We start from the raw sequence: 22,401 nt of genomic DNA, 5'->3' as shown, positions 1-22,401 counted from the left end.
ATGAATCTATGAAACTGCCTCCCTACAACTGCGAGCTGAGAAGGCATACTCCTCTTTAGTAATCTCTCCCTGTTTCCACTGCTTATATGCCCCCCTTTTTGCCCTTAGGCTGTTCTGGATTTCTCTGGTCAGCCAGGGAAGCCTCTTCACCCCTTTTCCCCCCAGCACTGGGATCATCTCCCTCTGTGCCTGAAGGATCGCTTCCTTAAGGCACAGCCACCCTTCCTGGGCTCCCATCTCGCCAAATCTCTTACCCTGCAGTGCGTCGTTGACTAAACGCCTGAGCTCGCTAAAGTCAGTCTTCCTAATGTCTAGCACTTCCACCCTACTAGCTACCTTTCCCACTCGACGCCTTATGGTGAATTATGTTATTTGGTGGTCACTGTCCCCCAGGTGCCCACTGATCTGTAGGTCCCCTATCATGTCATCCCCCGTTGCCAGTACCAGCTCCAGTAAGGCCTTCCCCCTAGTGGGACCATGTACCTCCTGCGTCAGATGGAGGTCCTGCACACAGGATAGGAACCTGCATGAACGGTGGGATTTTGCTGTCTGCATCTCCCAGGAGAGGTCAGGGTAGTTTAGGTCCCCCATGACTACCACCTCCCTATTCTTTATGGTCTCTGAGAGCTGCCTCAGGAGTTCCAAATCTAGTTCTTCCCCCTGGTGTGGGGGTCTGTAGCAGACCCCTACCACCAAATCCCTTTCCCCTTGACCTCCATGTATCCTAACCCACAATCCTACTTTCTCCTCCTCCGATTCCATTTTGATAAGGGTCAATGTATAACCCTCCTTGACATAAAGCGCAACACCCCTCCACTCTATCCTTTCTGTACAGCTTATATCCCTCAATGTGTACCGCCCAGTCATGGGTAGAGTCCCACCAGGTTTCTGTTAAAGCCACAAAGTCATAGGTGTTTTCTGCAAGCAGGAGTGCTAGTTCATCCTGCTTGCTCCCCATGCTCCTAGCATTAGTGTATAGGCACTTGAGCCCTGTGCCTGGTGTCTTTGTTGCCCCCCAGCTCTGATGCCCAATGGGCCCTTTATTGCTTACCTGCTTATTGCTTACCTGTGCTGTACTGCTGGACATCCCATGGATTGCAGGTTCCTGATGTTCTCCTTCTTCTGCCTCCCTGTCCCCCATCTGAGCTAGTTTAAAGCCTGATGTAGGAGATCAACCAATCTGTTGGAGAAAAGATTTTTCTGGTTGGGAAGCCCTGGCTCCAAGCGGGAAGACTGAGAGCTTTTTTGCAGCCTCCCTCTTGCCCCTGCCAGGTGGGAGAAGGACATGGCGCTGCTCGCTTCCTGGCAGGTGCCGAGGGGTCTGCTGAATGGGAGCACCTCCAGCATCTGCCAGCTCCAGGCTTGGGCTCTGGGCACTGTGCCGGAGTGGGAAAGAACCGCTGGAGGAGTGGTGGGCACTTTTCCCTCAGGAAGAGCTGATCCTCACCCCAAACAGCTGGGCTTGGCAGTGAAATTTGTCTTGGGATGGGGAACTTGGTGCTTTTGCTGATGTCACTGGCAGGTAGCAGGTCTGTTCTGTGGAGCCACTGAATGGCCTTTCATGCAGGCAGGGCAGGCCTAGGTGAAGAAATGCAGTGGCCTCTGATTTAGACTGCTGCCCCAGGAACACGAGGTTGGGGGCTTGAGTCCTGCACCTGGCAAAAGCAGGGTTTCATCTGTTTTTGTTCCTGTAGCTCAGTGACTATGTCCTGTTGCATGAGGTGGAGGTGTGGTACAGGGAGAAGCAGCAGACAGGCTTTGACCTGCGGATGTCTGCTGGCTAGTGCAGTGGCTGGAGAGCAAATGGCTTGGGTTTAAATCCTGCCTTGAGGAAAGCACGTGGGTGTGTCAGGATCACCCCCCCCCCCGTGAGCTCTTTCTTGCTGTTATTTCATTGCTCTGGCCAGAAGCACTGCGTCACGGTGGGCTTTTCCCACAGCTTTTCCTCCAGGAGTGCATGCTAGTCTTAGGGGGAAAGTGCTGACTTAAAGACCCAGTGGTGTGGGGTCAAAACCCACTTTGGCATGGCAAGCAGGTGCCCTAGGTAAGCTGGTCTCCTGGGCAAGCTCTTTGCTCTTGTGGCCTGCTGCCTCTTTTGTTGCTGTGGCCAGAGGTGCCGAGTCAAGAGGAGCAGCCGACAACTTGTTGTCTAGAAGTGCTTGCTAGCCTTGTGGGGAGAAGTGCTGGTTTAGAGGCTTGGTCTTCTGGGTTCAAATCCCACCCTAGCATGGTGAGTAGGTGCCCTTGGTAAGCTGCTCCCTGGGGCAAGTTCTTTACTCCCCAGGCCCCCTGACTCTTTCATTGCTGTGGCCAGAGGCACCGAGTCAAGAGGCGCAGCCGACAGGTCCCCAGCAAGGAGAGCTTGCTGGCCTTGTGGGTGAGGTGCTGGCTTGAGACACTGGTGGCATGGGTTCTAGTCCTGTGTGTGTCTGGGCCTGGTGACTGATCCTGAGTGAGCAATTGACCTGTGGCCTAGGTGCCCCCCTTGCTGTGCTGTTTGGGTGCACAGCAGTTGGGGTTGGCTTTACACTTCTTCTCAGCAAGCCTTAGGCTGCTGTGCAGGTGCCCACTGGCATGTGGGTACTGTTGCCCCAGGAGCTTGGGGAGGTTGCTAGGGTCTGGGGGCATCTGGTTTTGGCACTCCTGGTGTACACGTCCAGTGTACAGTGGTCCACTTCTGTATATACACTTAAGTATATGCCTTTTAGTCACCGGGAGTCTCAAAACCAGACTAGTAGTACTTCTACATACACATGGACCACTGTACACTGGACTTGTACACCAGGAGTGCCAAAACCGGATGCCCCCAGCAACCTCCCAAAGCTCCTGGGGCAACAGTACCCACATGCCAGTGGGCACCTGCACAGCAGCCTAAGGCTTGCTGAGAAGAAGTGTAAAGCCAACCCCAACTGCTGTGCACCCAAACAGCACAGCAAGGGGGGCACCTAGGCCACAGGTCTAATTGCTCACTCAGGATCACTCACCCAGGCCCAGACACACACAGGACTAGAACCCATGCCACCAGTATCTCAAGCCAGCGCCTCACCCACAAGGCCAGCAAGCTCTCCTTGCTGGGGACCTGTCGGCTGCGCCTCTTGACTCGGCACCTCTGGCCACAGCAAGGAAAGAGTCAGGGGGCCTGGGGAGTAAAGAACTTGCCCCAGAGAGCAGCTTACCAAGGGCACTGCTCATCATGCTAGGGTGGGATTTGAACCCAGGAGACCAAGCCTCTAAGCCAGCACTTCTCCCCACAAGGCTAGCAAGCATTTCTAGATAAAGAGCTGTCGGCTGCTCCTCTTGACTCGGCACCTCTGGCCACAGCAACAAAAGAGGCAGCAGGCCACAAGAGCAAAGAGCTTGCCCAGGAGACCAGCTTACCTAGGGCACCTGCTTGCCATGCCAAAGTGGGTTTTGACCCCATGCCACTGGGTCTTTAAGTCAGCACTTTCTCCCCAAGACTAGCACGCACTCCTGGAGGAAAAGCTGTGGGAAAAGCCCACCGTGATGCAGTGCTTCTGGCCAGAGCAATGAAATAACAGCAAGAAAGAGCTCACAGGGGGGGGTTCCTGACACACCCACGTGCTTTCCTCAAGGCATGATTTAAACCCAAGCCATCTGCTCTCCAGCCAGTGCACTAGCCACCCAGCCAGTAGACATCCGCAGGTCAAAGCCTGTCTGCTGCTTCCTTTTTCAGGCAGTGGGGCATACTGCTTAAGAAACATGGGTACAGCCAGCACATTACTGACTGGCTGGAAAAGAAAAGAGAGCTGCAGTGATGCAGCAATATGAGCCCCAGGCATGCTGTCTTACACAACAGCCATCCTGCTTCTTGGACCTAGTAAAAGGTACTATCTACCAAAATATGCCATTTGCCCTATACGCTAAATATCACCCTCCCTAAGTACCATATCCTCATTAGACTCCCAGCATAATGCAACCCTGCACTGAAATAACTAGGGCTGGACACAAAACCTGACAGTTTTGTGAAAAACAGCAGAAATCTTACAGCTAAGCTTTCATAGATTGTAGAGTCGGAAGGGACCACAATGGATCATCATGTCTGACCCCCTGCCCCTGGCAGGAAAGAGGACTGAGGTCAGATGACCCCAACCAGGTGACTGTCTAGCCTCCTCTTGAAGACCTTCAAGCACCACCTCTCTTGGAAGCCCATTCCAGATCCTGGCCACCCTTACTGTGAAAAATTTCTTCCTAATATCTAACCTAAATCCATTCTCAACTAGTTTACACCCGTTATTCCTAGTCACTCCCTGGGCCGCCTTAGGATACAGCACTTCCCCTATTCCCCGTTGACCTCCCCTAATAAATTTATAGGCGGCCACAAGATCTCCCCTCAGCCATCTCTTGTGAAAGCTGAAGAGATTCAGCTCTCGCAACCTCCCCCCGTAGGGTCTATCATGAAAGCCACTAATTATGCTAGTGGCCCTCCTTTGGACTCTCTTGAGATTCCCCGCGTCCCTCTTGAAGTGTGGCGCCCAAAACTGGACACAGTACTCCAACTGCAACCTGACCAGTGCCGCGTAGAGGGGGAGCATCACCTCCTTTGATCTATTAGTTATGCACCTGCTAATGCACGACAAGGTGCGGTTGGCCTTGTGGATGGCCTCGTTACACTGCCGGCTCATGTTCATCTTGGAGTCAGTTATGACTCCAAGATCCCTCTCTGCCTCCGAGCTGCTGAGAAGGACACTCCCCAACCTATAGGTATGCTGGGGGTTCCTCCTCCCCAGGTGGAGTACCTTACATTTGTCCTTATTAAATTGCATCCTATTTCTCTGTGCCCATTGATCCAACCTGTCCAGGTCAGCCTGAATCTGCTCCCTGCCCTCCGGTGTACTAACTTTGCCCCATAACTTGGTATCATCAGCGAACTTGGAGAGGGTGCTCTCCACACCCTCGTCCAAATCGCTGAAGAAGATATTGAATAATATTGGTCCGAGGACCGAACCCTGCGAGACCCCACTGCCCACCTCCCTCCAGGCCGAGAAAGAACCATCCACCACTGCTCTCTGGGTGCGGTCCCTAAGCCAGTTGGCCACCCACCTGACCGTGTAGGCATCCACTCCGCAGTCTGCTAGCTTCCCAATGAGGATAGGGTGCGAAACTGTGTCGAAAGCTTTCCTAAAGTCCAAGAAGATGACATCAGCCTCGGCTCCCACGTCCAGGCAGTGTGTGACCTGGTCATAGAAGGCTACAAGGTTTGTCAGGCAGGATCTACCTGTGACAAACCCGTGCTGGTTTCCTCTCAGCATCGTTTCCCCTGCTGGGTCTGCACAAATGTGTTCTTTGATTATTTTCTCTAGCATTTTCCCAGAAATAGAGGTAAGACTGACTGGTCTAAAGTTACCCAGCTCATCCCTTCTCCCTTTCTTGAAAATGGGCACCATTGGCCCTTCTTCAGTCCTCAGGGACCTGGCTGGAGCACCACGAGTGCTCGAACAGCTGTGCCAGCAGCTCAGCTATGACACTGGTCAATTCTTTCAGCAGCCGTGGATGGAGGTCATCCAAGCCTGCTGACTTGTACCCATCCAGCTCCTCCAGGAGCTCCTTAACTATTTCAGAACTAACCGTAGGCAGACTGGTGCCACGTGGACATCCGTCAATGATCGAGGTGGGGGAATTGGCTCGGTCGGTATATTGAAATACTGAAGCGAAGAACTCATTGAAGAGCTCTGCTTTTTTCCCCGTGTCAACCACCAACTGTCCTCATTTGTCCTGCAGGGGCCCTATGTTGCTCTGAGCTTTCCTTTTGCCCACTATATACCTGAAGAAGGACTTTCGATTATCCTTGATTATTGAAGCCAGCCTGAGCTCCAGCCCCGCCTTGGCCTGTCTGATTCCCTGCAATAGTACGCCAGGGAGATATATTCCTCCTTGGTGGCTGCTCCCTGCTTCCATTGGCTATACATCTCTTTCTTTGCCCCGAGACTCTCCTGGAGTTCTCTGTTCAGCCAAGGGGGCTTTTTTGCCCCCTTACCTCCCTTCCTACGTAATGGGGTAGACTCCTTTTGAGCCCCAAGGATCACTCCCTTGAGATACCTCCAATCCTCCTGGACCCCCATATGCTCTATGTTCTTGAGTTGCATCCCCCCACTAACTAGTCTTCTAAGCTTGCTAAAGTTGGCCCTTCTGAAGTCCAACACCTTAGCCCCACTAGTTACTTTACCCACCCTTCGCTGGATAGTGAACTCGACCAAGTGATGGTCATTATCTCCCAGGCTACCACGAACTCGCATGTTCCCCATGAGATCATCCCCTGTTGCTAAGACCAGGTCAAGCAAGGCGCTACCCCTGGTGGGACTAGGCACCACCTGGGTTAGAGGGAGGTCCTGCACACAGTGTAAGAACCTCCATGAGCGGCTTGTTTTGCCTGTCTGCTCCTCCCAGCAGATATCTGGGTAGTTTAGATCTCCCATAACCACCGCCTCCCTCACCTGTGTGGCATCTGCTAGCTGCCCATACAATACATCGTCTAGCTCTTGATCCTGATGAGGAGGCCTGTAGTAGACCCCCGCAACCAAGTCCTTTTCCTCTGGCCCCCCCTGGATCCTGACCCACAATGCCTAGGTGTTCCCCTCCTCCACCCCCGCCTTAATGGGGGAAGACGTATACTGCTCCTTAACATTGAGTGCTACCTCGCACCTTTTTTCCCCACTCTGTCGCACCTATACAACCTATACCCCTCAATGCCCACCGCCCAGTCATGTGTAGAATCCCACCATGTCTCAGTTAGTCCGACTAGGTCATACTGGGTGCTAGCAAGCAGGAGTGCAAGCTCCTCCTGCTTGTTCCCCATACTCCTGGCATTTGTATAAAGACATTTATACATATACAAAGGGGACTCTTGGTGCCCCTGTGCCTTGATGGCATGTGTTCCCTTTATTACTTACCTGGTGTGGTCTGGTGCCTTGTTTATGGCTTCCCAACCCCTTAATACTTACCTGGTGTGATCTGGAATCTTGTTTGTGGTTTACCAACCCTGGGCTCTCTTCGACCACCAGTTCCCCGACCCCCGTCGAGCCTAGTTTAAAGCCATACTCCTCACTTTCCAATACCAGTGCAAGGCATGTCTCTGTCTCCCCACAATAAATGCCGCTAATGACCATACCATGTTTCAACTGCTCAAGTAGACCCAATTATAACCCCCTCCCAGACCTGCTGCCAACAGCAGTTAAGTCCGGTGCTCCAATACATGAGGATTTTTTTAAGGAAATACAAATCAAGGGAGAGATATTCAGGCCATAGTTTCAGGGCTACCCATGAAACTGAACATGTTGTGAGGAGCAGGGGTACAAGAAGGCTGTTCCAGAGGACGGGCTGTACGTGGCCAAAGGGTGCCCTTTAAGGCTCAGATGCAAAGCTGTCAAGACAAACTGCCACGTCCAGCCTCCAATAACCTGACTGTCAGAAAGGCTGAACTCCTTTGGGGAAAAAACACCACCATCCCACCGATCCATTCTCCAGTCTTCCTCGCAAACAATGAGAATGAAAACCAAACCTGGTGTTTTCATTCTTCAGCAGTGCAAGGGCAAGGAGACTTTTTCAGACATTGGATCCCCACTGCTAAGCGCTAGTGCTCGTGTGAGCTGAACAGGAGCTCGCACGGGCAGTAGTGAGGAAACTGGAATGGACAAAAAAAACTCCTTCTCTTGGAAACACTAGCTACTATGACTATGTCTATGGGGCCTACCAGAAAGGGGCCCTGATCTTTGGCCCTCTAATGATACAATACAATCCGTATGTGAAAATGGAAGCAGGAAACCAAAAGGTGTGAGGACATACCCTCCGAGGGCAAGGGAATCAGCAGAACAGAATCCTAGAAAAAAGTAACAGCTTAAAGATCAAGCAAGTATACTGCACGTTATAAAGAACAATACTCACAAGTTTTACATAACACCACAAATGGTTTGGAAAAACAAACCAACCCAAATTCAGTCCACTACACTGATAGCCTGAGCTTCCAGCGATGGTGGCATTTCAACATAGCCCCAAGTCCCTCCTAAATACAGACTCGGGAGGAACATCCAGCATCATGCAAAGTGGCAAGATTTTCTACTAACGCATAAGAAGGGTGTCCACCCCACTGCTTTTTGGCAGACCCCGATGGACATAAGGATCAGAGCTATCTTTCTCTTTCTGGATTAACTTGGGTTCAGAAGCAGGATGGAGCCACCATACAGTATGTTGCTGTGAGTAAATGGTCGAACCTGCACAACTTGACTATAGCGAGCTATCAGTACTTTGCCGTGAAAGAAGGGTTATTAGGAATACCACACAGAAGGTACCACGGGACACCTCCTTCCAGAGCTTTACCAATGAACCCCTGGGGGGCACACAGTAGCAGCTGAATAAACCTCCCACTCCCAAGGGCAGCAGCACTGAGCAAAGGCCAAACCATCCAAGCCCTTAAGTGAGTGCCACTCCCTTGTCTTGATTCTCCTCCCGCAGCCTTGCCTCCTATCCTGCCTCTACTGTACAGCCATTGCACCTGTCTTTTTTCCAATCCTGGCTTCTTTTTCCCTCTTCTTTCTTTTTGTTCTTTGGGTAGAGACTGGCCTTTTCATGATGCTGTAGTTGGTAGAAGCTTGGGGACATGCAGGAGCCTCATTTAGAGGGTGAAGCGTATGGTGGCATTAGCTTGGTTGCATATAGTGTGGAGGCTTGGAGAGGGCAGGGTGTTGGGCTTTGATGGCTACAGGGCAGGGGGTTGAATAGTAGTCAGCTTGGATGGCTGCTGCTAGGAGGTAGCGTGGTGTGTCTGGTGGGACTAGCGGATGTGACAGCACAGACTGTGTAGGTTGGTGCAGCCTCGGTGCTTGGGTAGACGGGACCGCTTGGAAAGGGTGGTGATGGATAATTGAGGGCAGTGCAGATTCTGAGCTTTATTGAAGAGGTTTGAATTGACTGTGTGTAACCTTAACGTTAGGGCCAATTAGAACGGGACCCATGGGCATTGTGCCTCTGCTGCTAGCTTTCGCTGGTGAAGGGTAGCTTTCACTTTCTGCTCAGAGTTGACACACGGAGCATGAATAACACGCATCGTACCTCCAGCCTTTGGTCGAGAGCTTTCTGGCTTGTTTCATGTGAACGCAGGCTCTGAAATGCAAGCCGACGCATGTGTGAAAGCCTCAGCAACAGGCTGCAAGCAAAGGAAAAGTAAAGCTCACTCAACTCTGTTGATGCCTCCTTTCCCCTCCTCCTCCTCCTCCTTCACTTCTTTCTGAGCTTTCATTTGTGAGAGAGAAATCCACCTCTACATTGTACCCACTAAAATATAAACCAGATAGACAAATATTTTCTTATTGTAAAAAGAAAAGTGACATACACTGTGTGTTATATAACAAATATGTGGACTAAATCCTTACAGCTTCCTTAAAGTGTCCAACAGAAGCCATTAAAAAGTCTATAGCCAGCTCACTCTTCTGTGCTGGGTGCAGTATATCTCAGTGACATAAGGGCACACATTCAGCCCAGGCACGTGTCTCCGCAGCATTTGCATTCCTGAAGGCGGAACATGTTCCTTGCACATAGCGTTACAAGCTTTGTCCCAAGATGCACAATTAGTTTGTGCGAAACAGGCTGAACAGAAAAGTTTCCATGAACAGGGTAAAAGTTAAGTCGTACATTTTAGGTGTAAAATGTACACATAAAATGCTAGCTGCAAGGTAGCTGGAGATGCTACTATATGTAGCTTTCTGCCATGGTTTAGCAATGTGGGGAGCTGGCTGCATTCCGGGCCCTGCTCTCCCCACCCCAGAGCCAGGCGCAGTCACCAAGGGGCTGGCAGTCCTTCTTGCTGTCCTGGAACCAACAGTCCTTGAAGGTGGGCTGTGGCTGCACTCACACGTCAGGTCCCCGGGGCCACGGCACGTGCAGCGCTCAAAGCACTCCTCAAATCGGGCGTCTCCCACCTGTTGGTGGGGGATGAATGGGAAAACAGGAAGGAACAAGCAGCAACATTCATGCAGATCCCACTCTGGGTTCAGGACAACGTGTTATACTCAGCCACTCTCCCCAGGCCAGAGGCAGTTGCATCTCAGCTCCCTGCTACACTTGGTGTTGCCCCACTCCATAGCTGGCTGCAATGGGGCTGTGCTATACGCAGCTGTGCCCCACCCCACATCTGGGTGCCTCCAGGCCCCTTTCTACCCAACCATGCCCCCACCAGCTCACTGGGCGGTAGGTTCTGCCGGGCCAAGGCAGCCATAAGCTGAGGCCAGGATGCAGTCGGCTCCACTGGAGACGAGGTTAGCCAGGCAGACGCAGCCCTCAGCGCAGCCCCCCGGCGAGGCTGCAGAGCAAGAGGTGGGGCAGTGGGAACCATATGTGTTGTAGTTGCTGTTGGCCGGGCAGGTGAAAACTTGGGGGGGCAGAGAGAGGGGAAGGTTTGAGTGCCCGGGTGCCTGGGTTCCCTAGGAGGGGGTGGGGGCTGGAGATGAAAGCTAGGGAGTCGGGGGCCTGGATGCTTGGCCCTGCACTCCAAAGCACATATTGGGACCATACCAAGCCCAGACACTAATGGGGGCACCGGCAGCATGGCAGGCAACTGCGTAGGTGCTGAGGCTCGTGCAAAGGAGCTCTTCCAGCCCCCAGGAGTTGCACAAGTTGAAGTAACAGGTCCAGGAGAATTGCGTGACGGGCATCTTCTCCCAGAGGATGAAGAGGTACTCAGCTGGGGGGGCACTGGGGCTCCATGTGCTGAGCGCCAGAGCACTGTCATGGCCCTCATAGATCCCATCCAGGCAGCACTGGTCATTCCTGGGGTCTCCATGAGTGTCACCCCATGGGCCCCACAGCTGCCAGGCCACTATGCTGGGACAAGCAGAGGAGGGAGGGGTTGTGCACCGGGCATGTGGTACCCCAGCAGGGGGAAAGGCCTGCAGCGTGGGATTGAGAGGAGACCAGCAGGGCTGGGAGGGGGCGGCTGCACCAGATCTGCAGGCTGCTGACCCCATCCCAGCCCTCACTCTGTCCCCAGTGAGGTGAAGACAGCAGTCCAGGAACCAGCTGCTAGGCAGAAGTGGGGGCATCACCTGCAAGCTGTTTACCAGCCAACAGCCACAGCTCCCCAGTATCCTCCCAGTACCTTGAAGGAAGCCTCAGTAACCCTCAGCCCCCCACTTGTCCCAGCCAGTGCCTCCAGTATCTCCCAGTATCCTCCCAGTCCCTCCCAGTACTCTCACCAGGACACAGCACCTCCAGCACGCACTGACAAGAGCACCAGGCAGCTGTACCATGGCCACACACAGCCGGGAACCTCAGCCCGTGGTCCCCTTGTTCTCACCCTTGACCAGGAACCGTGGTCCTGCCGGACAGGTGAACATACATAGGCTCGAGTGGTAAACATGGAGCTGCCCCAGCGCCCCCGCCAGCCAGCCAGCTCCCACCCCCCAAGTAACACAGTAGCCTGTGACCTGACAGTCACAGAAAAGCCACCAGCCCAGAAACACTGAAGCAGCTGCCAGCTACAGCCAGGTCCTTTGACCCTCTGCTGCAGCTGCACCAAGGACCACACAGGACACCCACCACATCCCTGACATCTGCTGTGCCCAGCACAGACACCGTGACAGGGCCCAGCTGGCATCCAGACCCCACACACTGCAGTGACCAGCTAGAACAGAGTGAAAAATCCCCTTTCCCATTCCTGGTACTTGCCACCTGCTTCTCACATGGCATCGAGAACAAGGGCCAGCTGCTCTCACAGTCTGCGCTCGCAGAGTGCACGACCAGAGAAGGAACACGCCCAAACCCCCTACTTCCCTTCTGGACCTGAGGAAAGGGCCTCTGGGCCAGAAGCCTTGTCTACCACTTCTCCCAGCTGCACTCTCGGTCCAATACAACATGTCCAAACAAAACAGATCCTTCCCTGGACCATCAGAATTGCACTTCTCTGACCCGACTTCTGCTTCAATCCAGCCCACAAACAGCTGCAGCAGACATGACTCAACACAACTGATTCTTCTTCTTGCTACTTAACTCTGGCATCACTTCCTTCTTCCTCAGACATGAGCAAGGCCTCTGAAATATGCAGCTGGTCCAGCATAAGCTATCGCCAAAGACCTGGCTTCACATACTTGTCTTGAACCATCCCGCCCAGAGCTACACTCCAAGCCTGCTACCACACAGAAGTACACCTAAGCAATGGGACACTGGCATGGAGGCGAGAAGTGCAAGAGCTCACCACCACAAATACATCATGTTAGCAACCTGCCCATCGTTGCAGTACCAGATAAATGGCTCTGATGCAGCTTCAAGTGACTAAGGGCCGAGGCAAGCGCTCCGAGCAGATCTGGTTCCAAGCAGCAAAGGGTGAAGGAGATTCCCCAGCAGACACTGTCCTCCATAAGCCACAGGCTCCAGCTGCTCAGTCAGGGCCTGCCCTAGGGCCAAAGTCCCTGGGAAAGCCCCTGGCTGGGACTCAGCCTCAGTCCCCTGTGAATGCAGGAAGGTTGGGAGGAACTGCAGCACCCCTGTTACCTCCTGCCACCCTGGGAGCCAGGGCTCCAGCAGTCTCAGAGCTGAGGGGCAGGGGACAGGCCACAGCGCCCCATTTCTGAGAAGGATGCAGGACATGTCCTGGAGGTTTGCAATCACTGCTTCTGCCTGACAAGAGGAAAGGTGGTGGGGAGGGAAAGAAGGAAGAGGGGTAGGATGGGATCCAGGGAGGAAAAGATGCACAGGAGGCTACTCAGTGGAGAGGGTGGAGGCATGAGGCAGGGGGACAGGCATCCTGGGCAGCTGTGGGAAGGGCTCCAGGCACTGGGGGCAGCAGCACTGCAAATCCCAGGCCCAGGCCTCCCAGTTAAATCCGAGGGAGGCTGTGGAGCCTTTGCAGGTGAGATTCAAATGATTAACCTGTCTCTTTTCCCAGGCTCTGGCCTCCCCTCCTGCAGCACCAAGACTGCCCTGCTCTGCCCCCTTCTCCTCCTGCCCTGGTCCCACTGCTCATCTTAATCAGCAGATTCAGAGGAAGAGCTAGTGCTTTGCTTCTGCCTGTGGCTGGTCCTGCCTGGCCTAACTAAAAGGTACCTGAAACCCCACGGCCTGTCTCTCCTTGCCAGCAGCAATGCCAACATGTTGGCAGCAGCTACAAACACCCCCCCAGCATGGTGACTGTGTCACAACTCCACGCTGAGGCAGTAGGAAAAATCCTAAGGAGCGAGTCATGGTCACATGCATGATTCCCGTCACCTTCTCATGACCCATCGAGGGGCTCAGGGTCCTACGTAGGCTTTAGCACTTCCTTGTGAGGCGGAAGCAGGCACCATCCTACTGCCTGTCATCACTATGGACTAGACACCGCAGCTCTCCCAGCCTCCCAGCCATTGCTGCCACAAACACAGGGCAGAGGGGTGGGATGCAGCTTTGTGCCTCATGCTTCTTCAGGACAGGCGCTGCCCACTCTTCCTGCCATAGCAGCAGCCTCTGCTAATGTGCCAGGCTTAGGGAGAGCTCCAGGTAAGGCACAGCCAGAACAACTGGCCGCTGGGCACCCACAGGCCAAGCAATCATCCTCCAGCTCAGTCCTGGGCACACACAATGAGTCAGACCCCAGCCACGGCCCATCTCACTCCCTGAGCCACGGATGTTGCAAGAGCTCGACCCCAGGATTATTCCCCTTTTGTCATGGCTTTACTAAGAAAAGAAACCATTTCCCAGAAGACAGATGGCCCAAAAGACAGCCATTCAGCTCCTGAGAGCTCCAAGGAAGAATTCCAGGACACTTGGCCGTGACGTGCCTGCCTGAGATTGCCCCCCACAGCCAGGTCACATTTCAGATACAGCTCTGCAGCCCAGCAACCATCTAGGACTTGGCTTCTCAAGCAGCCTGAAGGCATTAGGGAGCTGCCATTGAGCTGCATATGGGCCCCAGGGAATAGGGTGCCTTCACCTGCCTAGATACATATGTAGCAGCGTTAAAAGTGGACCCACCTGAAGGAGTAGAAAGGGCTGTCCTGCAAAGGGACAGAGTGCCAAGAGACAGAGTTCGACCCAGTAGGGACATGGTTTGCCCTGAGTGCGAGTGAAGCTGCTTTGGAGGTAGCTCTCTTGGAAGTGGAAAGGGTGATGTAACCCCATCAGGGTTTGAATGAGAGACCTGCGGGACAGGACAAGTGAGGAGCTGCCTGTGAGGAGTCTCCAAGCTTGGGAAGACCCTCCTGCAAGCCCCTGTGTGGCTGGGTGAGCACAGCAGGGGAGGGGGGCGCAGGGCCAGGGGAAGAGGCTGGAGGCTGCCCTGATTTTTTTCCCTGTGAAAAGGCACCGGGGAGGGGCTGCATTTGCTGGGTGCTGAGAGGCTGTGCTGGGCAGGGGAAACCCCAGGGCCCTCATTGTGTGGGTCCTCCCCACCATGCCAATGCTTCTGCCCCATTGCTGTGCAAGTCTTGGCTCCCATGATCCTTCCCCCACCACAGCCTGCCCCTGCTGCAGCTCAGACAGCATCTGCTGGAGGGTGGGGAGGAACAAGATGCTCCCCATGCCCTCACCATACATCCTTCTCCTCCTGCCTGCAAGGCCCAGCTGCCCATCATTTACCTTCTCACTCTTTTTAGCCTCTTCCCTACCGATTCACCTGCCACTGCATGGAGGAAATGGCAAGACATGCTCAACACCACCCTCCAGCCCGCTCCACATGTTACCTTCTTGCTCTAAATCCTCTGGGTCCCACTTTTCCGTTCTCCTCCCACGTCATCCACTATGTCGCTGCAGTCACACTGTCGTCACTACCTTAGTGAGACTGACAGGAGGCCCTTCCCTGCTGCGCACCCAGCACAAGCCTATGAATAAGGGACTTGCTTGGGAAAGGTCCTGACCCCTCATGCCCAGATGACTGCAGGGAACACATTTAAATTTTCCACTGACCACACAGAGGCAGAAATGCTAGGCTCAAAGGCGAGGCAGGTGAAGTACAGCACAGTACAACACTTTATTAGTCCACAGTCATCCCATCACCCAGGCAGTGAGGTTGGATGAGGAATCCATGTACACACATGCACTGGCACCCATCCTTTGCAGGGCCTGTCTCCGCTGGGTCATGTCAGTCCTTCCTCTGCAGCAGGGAGTACTCTCTATGCACCTGCACTCCAAGCACAGGGGACCCTGCCAAGGGAACCCACCTGCTCCCTCCCCCTTGTTCAGGCTGCAGCCTCCCTTCCTCCCCATCCCCACTGCTATTCAGCAGGGAAAGCACACAGAAGCATGTCTCAGCATCACGTGTTTATTGAGCTGGGCTGGATCACTGGCCAACAGAACCAAAAGAGCTCTCAGCTATGCCCAGACCCACCACCACGGAGGACTCAGCCATGGGCAAGTCCCTAGTGTGTAAGAGCTGTGTTCATACCCTGAAGGAGAAGAGCAGCTGGGCTTCAGCAATGCTGTGCTCACTGGGGGATGTCAGGAAACAAGTCTGAGAGCCTCCTTGGAGGCTGTGGTCACTGCTCCTACCAGGAGCTCCCCCAAGTGCCCCCCCAGCCTTCCCCAGCACCTCTTTGGGATTCCATTCTGGCCCAGCCTGACAAGCGGGAGGACATGTCAGTGCCCCGCAATGGCTGGCACAGCACAGCTCATCTGAGACCCACTGCTTCCCTTCCCCTGGAAGAGAAGGGGTCTCACATGCCCAGGACAGCTCCAGGGACAGGGCTACGCTCTGGCTGGAAGTGTTGGGGTGCGGCAGGCCTGAGGCAGGCATGTGGGTTCACTGCCAGGCCCGTGCCTGACTCAGTGCATCTATTTCCTCCTGGCTCCGTAAGTACTGCTCTATCTCGCTATCTGGAATGGGCTCGTCTCCGGTGACATCAGGGGCTGAAGGGTCCGGGCTGGCTGCTCGGGGTCTCTTCTTGGGATGCAGGAGGCATGGTGGAAGCAGAGGTGTCTGCGTGCTGCGGCCGGTCCCAGCTGTGGAATGGCCCTCAGGCTGCCCTGCACTCTCCACCGCCTGCAGGCTGCTGCTCGCACTAGCCCCCTCAGCTTCCTCACCCCCGTCCTCTGCATCTCCTGCCCTGAAGGAGCATCTCAGCAGGAAGGACCTGTGCTGAAGCAGGTCCCCGATGTGCTTGACCACCGTCTTCTTGTCCACGCGGAGCACCCGCAGCCAGGCCAGCTGGGAGGCCATTCTAAGGAGTATTTCTTGAAGTTCCTTCAGTCTCAAGTGGGCCGGCGGAGGGAGGTCCGTGTCTGCCAGCTTGCAGAAGCGAGAGAAGGTGCAGGTCAGGCGGCCACCAGGCTGCAGTGACTGCCATGCAAGGTAGGCTGCTGCTGTGACAATCGGGATGGGGTGTCGGCCCGTCACCAGCCATGTCTTGCTGGCCAGCTCCACCAGCTGGATCGTTCGTGTCACCATCTTCTCCTTGTCCTCAATAAATTTGGCAGGGACCGTGGTCGAACTCTGGAATAGCTTGAAGCTGGAAGATCAAAAAAAGACACTAATCGCTGTGACAGACCCCAGGCAGAGAACTGGAAGCCACTCAGAGCATGAGTCCATGTGGCTACCAGAGCAGGTCATCCCGATGCAGCAGCAATTCCACCCACCCAACTGAGAAGGCCAGTGTGTGGGCCACTGCCTGGACCTATCTGACAACTATCTACCTAAATGATAACTATCAATGTCTCTTCTCTCATCCTCTTGCCAGAAGGGTTCTTAGTCTGAGGCAAGTGGGGGGCAGGGGACAGTTTTTAGCTGTAATTCAGCCCTTGTGAACCTAAGTACTTGGGGGATAGATTCCCATGACAGCATCTGGGCACCAGCTGTGACACAGGGCCCAGGGTCTAGTCTCAGAGGAACTGGCCCAGCCTTCTCTTTGACACAAAGCAAATAAGCAAAGTGGAGCTCTGCAGAGAGAGCCCTCTGCTGTGCCACGGTGAGTGTCAGGGAATGCATCCCATAGGAACCAGGGCTCCCTTGGTACTCTCAGCCCAGGTGGCATTGCCCATTGCATGCACAGGTCCTGCCTTGTACCCAAAAGGCGACTCGAGGGGTGTCCAGCCATGTGGGATTCCCAAGCCCCATGGATCCTGCAGGAAGGAGGGTGTCAGTTCCATTACCCATTGAGATGCGTTTTCACCAGATCCATCAGGCTCAGGGCAGGCACATCCAGCTCCAGCTCCTTCAAGACATGCAGGTACACACTGGTAAACAGTTCCTTGTCCGCATACAGCAGGGAGCAAATCGTTCCCATGGTCACAGGCCAGTTGTGCTGCCGGCAGGTCACACAGACGCAGCAACCCACCAGAACCTCCTTCTTCTCCAAGCTGACTAAGTGGAAAGAGGGGTGCTTGATTGCACGCTGGAAATAAGACACAGCTGTCTCTTCAAACACAGGTGGGAGCTGGAGGACTTTGCACAGATCCTGGACACGCTTGATCCCTGCAAAAGTGCGCACCCTGTCAGCATCTGCATGAAAAGGGTCTCTCTAGCTCCTTCAGCCCAGGCCAGATGTCAGCTAAAGGCCACCTGGCACTGCCAGGCCTAGAACCAGGGGAGCTTCTCAGCTGAGCGAGAAACAGAAGTGCAATTCACATGGCAGCTTCCCCCTGGCAGGAACATGACACCAAGTCCCACATGTCTCAAAACCAGGAACCAGTTCTCACCTCGCTGTTCACAGCGGCTCAGCTGCTCCTTCTGGCCCGTGCTCCATGAGTATGTCACCTCTGCAAGACAAGCATCAGGCAAAGCAGTCACATCAGTGAGTAGAAGACAAGGTCCAAAGTTAGTGCCAGACAAATAGGGATGGAAAGCGAAGCACTGGGGGGGCTATTCTCTTCACATCTCCGAAGGCGGCACCAGCAGCACCTATTCCCTTCACCAGCTCCCTGACAATACAACTCAGCCCTGAACTGATAGGATAGGGTGGAAAAGGAGTTGAGTCAACCTGACTCCTTCTCTTCTGCACCTCGCCAAAGAGATCCCAGCAAACAGTGCAATCCCAGACCTATTTATATGCTGGGAGTGATATAGTACAGTAAAGCAGATCACCAACTTATGCTGAATTTCACTGCTGCCAAATAGGCCTTCACATTTGAGACCCCATACTACAAATGCATTTGGGGTTGTATTTCCTTGGCCAGGGGGACAGCTGACAGCAGGAAAGCTACAGCTCTGATTCCATTCAGCCTGCACCCATCTATACAGTGGTAGCCTGCTCACAGTCCGACGTGTTATAGGCGCTGAATTAAAACTAGCAAACATGGGTTAGTCTAGAGGGAAAAAAGGAGAGCCCCTGAGACTTGACCACAGATACTTTAAAAGAACATGTCCAAACTGACTGAGCTTTCTAAAAAAAACCCAACAAAAAAAACATATATCAAAGTTGTGTGTACGGTAAAGCCATATGTAAGGACCCACAGGATGTTTTTCCCTATAGATTTTTACTAAAACCAGTTTGAGAAGCCAGTCACAACATGGGCATAGAGTCCTAGATGCTCGGGTCGGAAAGGACCTCAACAGATCACCGAGTCTGACCCCGTGCCCTGGGCAGGAAAGAGTGCTGGGGTCAGATGCCCCCAGCCAGATGCCTATCCAGCCTTGTCTTGAAGACCCCCAGGGCAGAGGAGAGCACCACCCCCCTTGGAAGCCCATTCCAGATTTTGGCCACCCTTACCATGAAGAAGTTTTTCCTGATGTCTAGCCTAAATCTGCTCTCTGTCAGTTTGTGACCATTGTTCCTTTTTACTGGGGAACAGAGCATCTCCGATCCCTTGCTGCGCCCCCCTAATGAATGTGTAGGTGGCCACAAGATCACCTCTCCGCCTTCTCTTGCGGAGGCTGAAGAGGTCCAGGTCCCTCAGTCTCTCCTCATAGGGCTCGGCCTGTAAGCCCCCTAGCCATATGAGCGGCCCCTCTCTAGACCCTCTCGAGTCTATCAACATCCTTCCTGAAGCACGGTGCCCAAAACTGGATGCAGTACTCCAACAGTGGTCTGACCAATGCCGCATAGATGGGAAGTATCGCCTCCTTGGATCTATCTGTCATGCATCTGCTGATGCACGATAAAGTGCGGTTAGCCTTGCTGATGATTTCGACATACTGACGACTCGTGTTCCTTTTGGACTCCACGATGACTCCGAGATCCCTGTCCGCTCTGTGCTGCTGAGAGGGTCACTGCCCAGCCCGTACAACACAACATCACAGCACCACGAACCAGGCCGTGACACCGACCAGTCCTGCCATTTTTTGAACTACAAACAAAACAGTTAGCTTTCCAGCAGTAGATATTTTTGGTTAAAGATTCCTCCAAGGTTTGGCTCAGAACAGAAGTTGGGAAGTTTCCATTTAGGTAAAACACAACAGTTTTCAGCTGATTTTTCTTGCACTGCTCCAGCTGAAGCTCTCGCTGTTACCTGCTCAAAAAAACCACCAACTCCCCACGGGCCACAGCCACGCGGGTATTTGCAAGTTGGCATTTGCTTGCTGATGGGCATACGGCTGCGGCGGCATCGCTGCGTGTTGGACAAAGCCCAGAGAAACAGCAGGCCCATGCAGCAGCGCGAGCCCGCGGGAAGTTGTGGGTGACAGGCAACTGTTTCTCACAAGACACCCGGAGAAGATTCCCTTCTTCCCCCTTCCTGCACAAGTCAGTCTTTCCCTCCCTGAGTGGCACGATGACGCCCTTCCCCTGCCTGATTTGCTGCTCCGCTTTCTGCTCCCCGCGCGCGCGCGCCCGCCCTACCTTGCAGCTGCTGCTCCTCAGCGAAGGTGGTGGTGAGCAGCCCCTCGGCGAGGACGCGGCCGCAGGCGGTGCACACCAGCTGGCTCTGCGCGTACAGCGCGTCCTGCACCAGGTCAGTGGAGCCGCAGCCCGGGCACGTCTGCCGGCCGGACATGCCGCCGCCGCCGCCGCCGCCGGCCGAGCGGAGCGGAGCGCACCGGATGCGGCGCGGGGGACCCCGCGCAGCGCTGCACCCGCCCGCCCACTTCCGGCCCCTCCCGGAAGTGGCTCCGGCCAGCAGCCGCGACCCCAGTTCCCGCGCGTTCCGCCCTCGCCTCTGGCCCCGGCCCCAAGCGCGTCCTGCTTGGTCTGCCTGGATCCCCCCCATCTTGGGAGATCCTGTGCGTACGCTGCTCCAGGGCAGTGCCAGGATCATAATACCCCAGCCAGATATCTATCCAGCCTCCTCTTGAAGATATAGGGTATGAGACACTATTAGGTAGCTGGCAGGTAAAATGCAGAAGAGATCAATGGAAGAGCATGCCCGTTCAAGAGAGCTGCTATCACTTGCACAGCACTGAGCGGGGGATATCGCCTAGGTCAGGGGTGCGGCCACCAGCCCATCCTAGCCCCTACAACAATTTAGAAAATTAATATTTATCTGCCCCCAGCTGCCTGTCATGCGGCCCTCAGTGGCTGGCCAAAACTCACTAAGCGGCCCTCCGTCCAAAATAATTGCCCACCCCTGACTTAGATAACAGTGAACCACAAAGTCAACATCTGTGTTAAGTCTGGCTCTCAAGTCTAGCGAGCTAATTATTATTCCCCCCACCCCAAAACCCAACTTCTGAAAGCAATGTATAAACTTCCCTTGAGCATCAGGACTTGAAGTTCAGAAAGGAAGTGGTTTTCTATTTTTAAAAAATGCACTAGTAGTGCAGTCCCTTCGTTTCTGACCGTTCATTCTTGGAAGTAGGTTGTGTCTAGTTTCACTCAGTTTCCAGAAGGGTCCCGCTGGTGTACCGGGTTAGTTTATACCACAGCCAGCTTGATCCATGTTTTGTTGGCAGTGCGAGGGGCAGTGGGTGGTGGGGTAGGACAGGGTGCTGCTATGTGGGGCAGTTGAGATTAGTTGCTTAGCTTTGCATTTTTCCTCAAGAGAGCATAGGGTCCCAGTACGTGCCTCCTAATCAGCAGGAATTTCATGGGTGAGGATGAGCTGGGTGTGATAAGGAACAGTCTGAAAGCTAGGAGGGAGGGTTGGGCTAGGCTTGGTTCTCTGATTGTCTAGTTATTTTTTTTAATATAGGCTGTACTTGCTTATTGATCATCATTTTAAATTCAGGATGATAGTTGAAAACCCAGTGTGTGTAGCCCATAGGGGTTTTCTTTGCGTCTTGTAGCAAGTCCTGATGTTAGCAAAAACCTTGTACCAAACGGGAGCTTCAGGCCCCAGTCTAACTTCATAAGATTGCCCCTGCAATGCTAATCAACATTTGTTTTCTCCACAAAGCAGCAGTCCTGAGGGGGAGTCTTTTGGAAATGAGAAGGACAGCTGATCCAGCCAGCAAGGTTTTCTCTTTTTGCAACACATGCTATATCTATTGGAAAGTGCCAGCAACTTTATCCTTTTCATTTTACTTCTGTTATATGAATTGAAAGAACTACATCCAGGAAAGCAGCCACCTTCAATTTTCTTTCTTTAATCTATCTCCAAAGCCGACAGGAGGAAATAACCACCCGAGTTATTTCCTTACCTCTCTCTACAATAGCTCATTAGAGCCATACACCAGAGTGAAGCGCTTGACAATGCCAGTCAATTTCTATTGAGCGCTGGCTTTAAAGCTCCCTGGAGAGTCATTGCTGATAGCCCTGAAGGGCAGGCAACCACTCAGACTGGATGCTGAAGGATGTTAATGATTACCTTGACCTCTCGTTTTAAACTAAACGTGAATGGAGCAGGGGCTGCCATAGCAGCATGCAGTTATTCCCAGTGGAGCCAGATTTCAGTCCAGTGGTCCCAAGACTACGCGCATGTGCAGGGCATTTAAACTGCACTGACTTTTAAGTTGCTACAACGGCTGGATGCCTTTGTTGTAATGGAAGCTTTTGGACGATAGAGATCCAACACATACCTGACAGCTATAGATGCTCGTTTCTCATTCTGCTGCACTGGTGGATCAAGTTTCTTTGCCTTACAGGCTGTTGTTCACCATGTAGTCACTGTGGCCAGACAACTCCCACTGCTTTAAGCCAAGTCCAAATAAATCGGGCAAGTCCCAGAAAGCAGGTTGGTTTGTAGTTCATACTTGCTTAACATTTTAAAAAACTTGTCCAGGTACTGTTGTTCAGTCTGCAGAGACAGACAGCCCCATATGCATGCAAGCAAGCCATCATTAAGTGTAACATGCTACATTTGGAGGAGGGAGAACTGTCCCATTGGCTTTCATGGCAAACACTGCGCAGCCAGCCGAAAGTGGGAGGAGGCCCCAGCGGTGCAGAATCAGACGGCAAAGCTGGAATGGACACACAGGGGAGACGATATGAAATCAGCACTACAAAGTTCAATACTGAGAAGTGCTAAGTGCACTAACTGCTACATTTAGCAAGGATACATCAGTACAAAACAGACCACAACTACCTCAGGCAGCGGTAAGCAAAAAAGCCCTTGTAGGGCAGTGTAATAGACAACTCCATTTTTAATCAATATGACACAAAAGTCCCAGCCTGAGGCAAGAAA

General features: G+C 53.5%; 1 protein-coding gene across 1 annotated transcript; it reads right to left on the bottom strand.

Moving 5' to 3' along the window:
* Positions 1-15,221: 15,221 nt before the first annotated feature.
* BRF2 (BRF2 RNA polymerase III transcription initiation factor subunit) lies at positions 15,222-19,905 on the bottom strand. Its single transcript, XM_014595325.3, has 4 exons — positions 19,683-19,905; positions 17,605-17,664; positions 17,059-17,380; positions 15,222-16,418 (listed from the first exon to the last, which is right to left on the bottom strand). The coding sequence occupies exons 1-4, from the start codon at positions 19,834-19,836 to the stop codon at positions 15,713-15,715; spliced, it is 1,242 nt and encodes a 413-aa protein (XP_014450811.1). The 5' UTR covers positions 19,837-19,905; the 3' UTR covers positions 15,222-15,712.
* Between the last annotated feature and the right edge of the window lie 2,496 nt (positions 19,906-22,401).

The sequence above is a fragment of the Alligator mississippiensis genome, chromosome 7, assembly GCF_030867095.1.
Source record: "Alligator mississippiensis isolate rAllMis1 chromosome 7, rAllMis1, whole genome shotgun sequence".
In the NCBI taxonomy this organism is placed as follows: domain Eukaryota; kingdom Metazoa; phylum Chordata; order Crocodylia; family Alligatoridae; genus Alligator; species Alligator mississippiensis.
The sequence above is the reverse complement of the archived record's forward strand: the minus strand, read 5'-3'. Positions and strand labels throughout refer to the sequence as shown.